General features: G+C 45.0%; 1 protein-coding gene across 3 annotated transcripts in view; it reads right to left on the bottom strand.

The window, feature by feature from the left end:
* Positions 1 to 3,750: 3,750 nt before the first annotated feature.
* The window catches only part of LOC141088097 (ras GTPase-activating protein 4-like), a 255,740-nt gene continuing 253,490 nt past the window's right edge, over positions 3,751 to 6,000 (bottom strand). For all 3 annotated transcript variants that reach the window (XM_073574034.1, XM_073574043.1, XM_073574053.1), the window contains exon 21: positions 3,751 to 4,270. In XM_073574034.1, the coding sequence (XP_073430135.1) occupies positions 4,140 to 4,270 (131 nt within the window). In that variant the 3' untranslated portion in view covers positions 3,751 to 4,139. The remainder of the gene's footprint in view (positions 4,271 to 6,000) is intronic.

Genomic DNA, 6,000 nt, shown 5'->3' with positions numbered 1-6,000 from the left:
TTACATGACACAAAACCTAATCACAGATTCCTTTACTGCAAACAAGTAAGAACATATCAGATGGGCTGCACAGTAGTGTCTCTATTGGCAATATAAAATTCAAATTTTGATCAAGGTCTTTATAAAAATTAATGTTAAATGTCTCCTGACAGTGAAACGTGGTGCCATCTGTATTCTGTCATACATGTGGTTTACTCTTCTAAGACAAAACTCTACTTTTACTCATTGATGCCACATTTAATTTTAAAGACCAATCAAAAGTCTCCTTAGTCAGATCTTTAGGGCACGTTTGGAAAATCCATTGCATGTTATAGTAGAAACGTTGGGAATGGGATTTCACAAAGTAACATCCACATGCTGCAGTATGCCAAATACAATTGTGTTCTTTTTTTATGATCGGGATTTTCGATTTTGGCAGGAACTAGATTAGGCTGGGTTTGCATTTGCGGTTTAGTCCGCTGCGTTTGATGCACATACATCCGCATACATCCTGCGTATCTATCTTTAACATGGGGTACGCAGGGACATGCGTTTGTATGCGTTCTGGTGCGTTTGCGTACAGTTGCGTCTTTTCGCATTCGGCGCGCCCCGCCGCATACCGCATCTTGTTGCATTTTTTGTGACGTCAAATGTCCGCTGTCATCCGCATGTGGATGACGTGCGTACAAAAAAACGCATTACTGGCTATGGAAACGCAATAATTTACATAAGACATGCCCATTGGGCGTGGCTTGTGTAAATTCAAAAATTTGCCGGGAAAATATCACTTGCCTATCGTCTGCAACCGCATGCATGCGTTTGCGGACTATACACTGCGGACTCGACCTCAAATATGAACCTAGCCTTAATGCAACAGAATCAGAATGAAAATACAGAAACATTAGTTTAGTCTGACAGTGAGGATTGTGGGGCTATTCTGAAAAATTATTAAAGGAATTACCTAGGATTATAAAACATGGCTTTCCAAGAATAGTGCCAAATGGTGCTCAGAGGTTACCCTGAGCCAGTCCAAACTATGGGCTGGTTTGATGCTGCCTTGGTTGTCCTAATCATGGGCAACCCTTACAAGTGCCAGTTAGAGCACACGATAACAAGAGAAGATTGGCAATGGAAACGTGTGCATTTCACATACCCACAAGTCAGCCTGCCTTACCACATGCATTGCTCATTTAACAATGCTCTTCTTTAGCTTTCTTATCAATTTTCTTTGTCCTGATAAGACAATAGCATAGGCCATGCAGAAGAAAAGGTATGTGACCATTAATTCCATGAGGAGCAAATTTTAGCATAAATGGCTGGATTTTTTTTAGTTTTAGTTGAATTTTGCATATTATGAAAAAATTCTAAAGACTTGCTACGTCTACGTTTCAAACAGATGCAGAAGAGCTTTCTGTTATCTGGTGCCATATACACACTTGGTCAAAATTGTTGGTACTCCTAGTTTAATGACAGAAAAACCCAAAATGGTCACAGAAATTTTGTATTGTACATAGCCTTCTGCATAGATACAAATATCCTATACACAAGAAAAAAACATACCTCACGCCCGTTTCCCCAGTGCTCTGCGCCTGTCTTCTGTGAGCGCAGTCTCAGCAGCAGTGCGATGAAATGATGTAATCGCGTCTCCTGTCTGATATGCTTAGTGCAAAATGGGGCTGACTGCCTCCACCGATGTATTCATCTCTGTCTTCATCCTCAGGACGCAGACAGTGGGCAAAGGAGCGCATGGTGCAGCCTATGGGCCTCTGTTTCAGCCTTTCGGCTGTTGAGGTGTAAGGAGGTGGACCGGACCATGGGTACCTGCATGCCTGGTCCGGAACTGAGGGGGCTGCATCCTCTGTTTCTGGGGGGGAGGCGGACCTTCCCCTGCTGCAGGAGGGAAGGAGAGGAGAGACGGAATTTCCTGCTGACAGAAGGGGGTGGGGAGAGCATGCTGACACGGGTGTAAGAAGGAAAAGCACGTGCTGCAGCAGGAGTTGGCGCCAAGTAAGTGCAGTGCGCAGAGGAGAGCACACTCTGCTTCCCCCTCCAGAGCGTGCTGGCCCTGTGACAGGCCGTGGAAGAGATGAAGCAGCTGTGTGAGACAGGGAGTGTGCCTGAGAAGCCTTTGGATGTGATGCCCGCAGAGCCCGGCGCAGATGATGAAGGGTTCGGCCTGTATGGTCTTAATCCATCTGGCCTTGCTGCTGCCTGGAATGGAGCTGTGGTGCTGGGGGAATTAGCCATGTCAGCAGAGCGGAGCTAAGCCAGGTGCCATACACTAGGAGACAGTGAGTACCGCACCCACTCTGCCCAAGAGTGACCGTATACTCAAACCTGCTGAGGACTAAGAGAGACCGAAAGTACGCGGTGAGCGCCCTCTGTGTAAACGTGGACCCGTCAGCCTCCGTGACCGTGGGAGACTCCCTTGACAAGTCTGAGACTGTCGCTAGTGTGTGCAGGCCGGGCGTGCACAGTGACAGATCTGAGCCCCTGAGAGTAGTAGCTGGACTGACCAAGGAGCGTGGCACTCTCCCTGCGTTGACACGTTCTGAGTGTGGACTTGTGACTAAGAGTGGTGAGAGCAGGAACCCCGCTCACCGCCCAGCATCCTGTTGTTTTCCTAGGAGGCTGTTTCTTTAGCGTGGACAGACTTGAGAGACTGCATGTGCCGCTGTTGTCGGTGCCACCGTTGAATTCCCGCCTGGCAAGAGACTGCGATGAGACGACCTGCGCTGCTGTTGGATCCCTGTACTCCCTCACAACAGAAGACTACAGTCCGATAGGTTTAACCTCTTTATTACTGAACTCTCGTTCGCCCCTCACCTACCCTGTCAACTTTCTAATTCTGCCCCATTCCTCGCCGTCACCCTACAATCCCTCACTCCCTGCATGGAGCACGTCCCCCTGTAAATAAACCTGTTTAAACCTTGCTCTGCCTCCACGTGCGTGACGGCATCCCGCGTTCCTGCAGGTTTTTATTACAGAGGGCCATCCAGAAACAGCCAGAGGGCTGGATGTCATTGGCGTGCCAGTTTTTCGAGGGCTGCTTTAGACTCATCTAAACGCAGCAGATGCTTACACCCTTAGGCTGGGGTCAGACTTGCGTGAAACTCGCGCGAGTCTCGCACCCCAATACCCGGCACTGCCGCCGATGCTCGGGACTGGAGCGTTCAGCTGCATAGAAGTACATGCAGCTGTGCACTCCGGTCCCGAGTGCCGGCGGCAGTACCGAGTATTGAGGTGCGAGAGTCGTACGAGTTTCTCTCAAGTCTGACCCCAGCCTTAAAGGGAATATTGTCATCAGAAAATGACCTATTTAAATCCATTTTTTATGTTAAATGCATTTCTGAAGGTTTTTGAATTTTTTTCATATCACTATATTAAAAAAAAACAAAACATTGGCAACAAGTTCTAATATAAGACCGCCTTACTTCCTGTTCTTCACCTGGACATTAGCAGCAACAAATGGAATCAAGTCTTACTTTCTTGTATTGAAGCGGTACCTAAGCATGCTCTACCCGGCCAAAAATCATTGTGTTGGACGTTGCTGTCTGTTATGATAATGAGACGGGCTGCAGTCATCTGTACAAAACTGGATATACGAGACTAGTATAAAGCCTAATGGGCAGCATGGAAACTGCAGGATTACAGGGTGCGTTTTATTTTTACAATAATCATTTATGCCAATGGAGTGGGGGTGGGGGGCGTTATTTTAAATCCTATAAATATTAATGGAGATGCAAAAACAAAAACTCACAAGACGATCAGTATTTGGCATTCAGTTTTAATTAAAAAAGATTAGTGTTACATACAGCTTGCTATTGTGAATGTGACATTGCTGTCCCAACAGGGAAAGATTACACACTGGAGCAAGACATATTAAAAACCTAAGAAAAAGGTTATGCAGGGTGTATAGTGCTATAGTATATAAATGACGTCAGACTGGACTATCTGCTTTCACTATATTTTCGGTCAATGTTACATGACTTGATGAATATGTTCTCTGCAGCATTACCTGCTCTGTCCTAATAAACCATGGGTAGCATTCTAGATACAGCCTAAGGCCACATGCACACATTCAGTATTTGGTGAGATTATTGTAAGCCAAATACTGAATGTGTGCACATGGCCTTACTATATAGTTACAGGGGGAATATTTACATTTCCAGCAAATACTTTTTCTCCTGATCAGCAAAATGTGGCGAATCAGCAAGGAAAGAATCATGAGCAGCTTCGAGGTCTTTGAGTATATGGAAAAGCTGGATGGCGCTGTCCTTTCTAGCAGGATCTAAAAGAAAAAAATAGTATAATTTACAAAATTTATATAAGATTTTTGAACACCGATATTTTCACAATCCCTCCTTGTAACTCCAGGCAGCAATTAGTGCTCAGTGCCAGACTACTAGAATATCAGCAGATAGCTGGGAAAATGTAGAAAGCTGCCAATTTCTGAAAGGCTCCTACTTGAGGCCAGTGGAGCTAAGAGAGTAGCAGAGGGCCTAAAATTCAGGAGCTCAAGGCATGGAAGGGAAGGCCAGTAAGATCAGCTCAGTTAGGTCTTTTATGGTACCATATCATAAGGTAACATACAATGGGTACGGAAAGTATTCAGACCCCTTTAAATGTTTCACTCTTTGTTTTATTGCAGCCATTTGGAAAATTCAAAAAAGTTCTTTTTTTTTTTCACTAATGTACACTCTGCACCCCATCTTGACTGAAAAAAAAAACAAATGTAGAAATTTTTGCAAATTTATTAAAAAAGAAAAACTGAAATATCCCATGGTCATAAGTATTCAGACTCTTTGCTCAGTATTGAGTAGAAGCACCCTTTTGAGCTAGTACAGCCATGAGTCTTCTTGGGAATGATGCCAGAAGTTTTTCACACCTGGATTTGGGGATCCTCTCCAGTTCCATCAGGTTGGATGGTGAACGTTGGTGGACAGCCAGTATCAGATCTCTCCAGAGATGCTCTATTGGGTTCAGGTCAGGGTTCTGGCTGGGCCAGTCAAGAATGGGCCCAGAGTTGTTCTGAAGCCACTCCTTTGTTATTTTAGCTGTGTGCTTAGGGTCATTGTCTTGTTGGAAGGTGAACCTTCAGCCAAGTCTGAGGTTCAGAGCACTCTGGAAGAGGTTTTCATCCAAGATATCTCTGTACTTGGCCGCATTCATGTTTCCTTCAATTGCAACCAGTCATCCTGTCCCTGCAGCTGAAAAACACCCCCATAGCATGATGCTGCCACCACCATGTTTCACTGTTGGGATTGTATTGGGCAGGTGATGAGCAGTGCCTGGTTTTCTCCACACAAACCACTTAGAATTATCACCAAAAAGTTCTATCTTCATCTCATCAGACCAGAGAATCTTATTTCTCATAGTCTGGGAGTCCTTAATGTGCTTTTTAGCAAACTCTATGCGGGCTTTCTGTCTTAGGCTATTTTCACACTTGCGCCTTTTTGCGCAGTGTATCGAGCGCCCATGAAACGCATGTCAAAAGTGCGTGCAAACGCTTGTAAACTCTGAGTTTTTTTGTAGAATTATTGTGCGCATTACGACAAGAAAAGGCAGCGTTTTTATGCGTTTGTAAGCATTTTTTCATGCGTTTGCGTTTTTTATGCGCAATTTTAGTCTAGGTGTCACATTTCACAGGAGAAAAATCCTTGAAAAATTCTTGCAACAGATTCCACCAATGAGACATCAGTGGGCGTGTTTTATGGGAATTCTTTATATAGACCCTGTTTACAGCTGAATTCTTCACATTTGCTTGCATTTTCCTTGTGAACCATGGATCTGTGCTAGAAGAGTTTTTACTGTGACTTGGATCTGGACATCAGGATGGGATGGCTCAGGCTTATACAGTTGCTTGCCATCAACAAAGGGAGAAAGAGAGGCAGCGAAGACTGCAGCGGCGGCGTTTGTGGATACAGACTCCAGGAGAGCCGTGGAGCATACCACACCCTCTACAGTGAGCTCCAGGCAAACCCGGAGAAATTTACAGATTATACCCGGATGTCCCAACAA

This window comes from Dendrobates tinctorius, unplaced genomic scaffold (genome assembly GCF_039654945.1).
Source record: "Dendrobates tinctorius isolate UK_male_01 unplaced genomic scaffold, ASM3965494v1 ptg000007l, whole genome shotgun sequence".
Taxonomy (NCBI): domain Eukaryota; kingdom Metazoa; phylum Chordata; class Amphibia; order Anura; family Dendrobatidae; genus Dendrobates; species Dendrobates tinctorius.
This window is presented reverse-complemented; position numbering and strand designations above follow the sequence as displayed.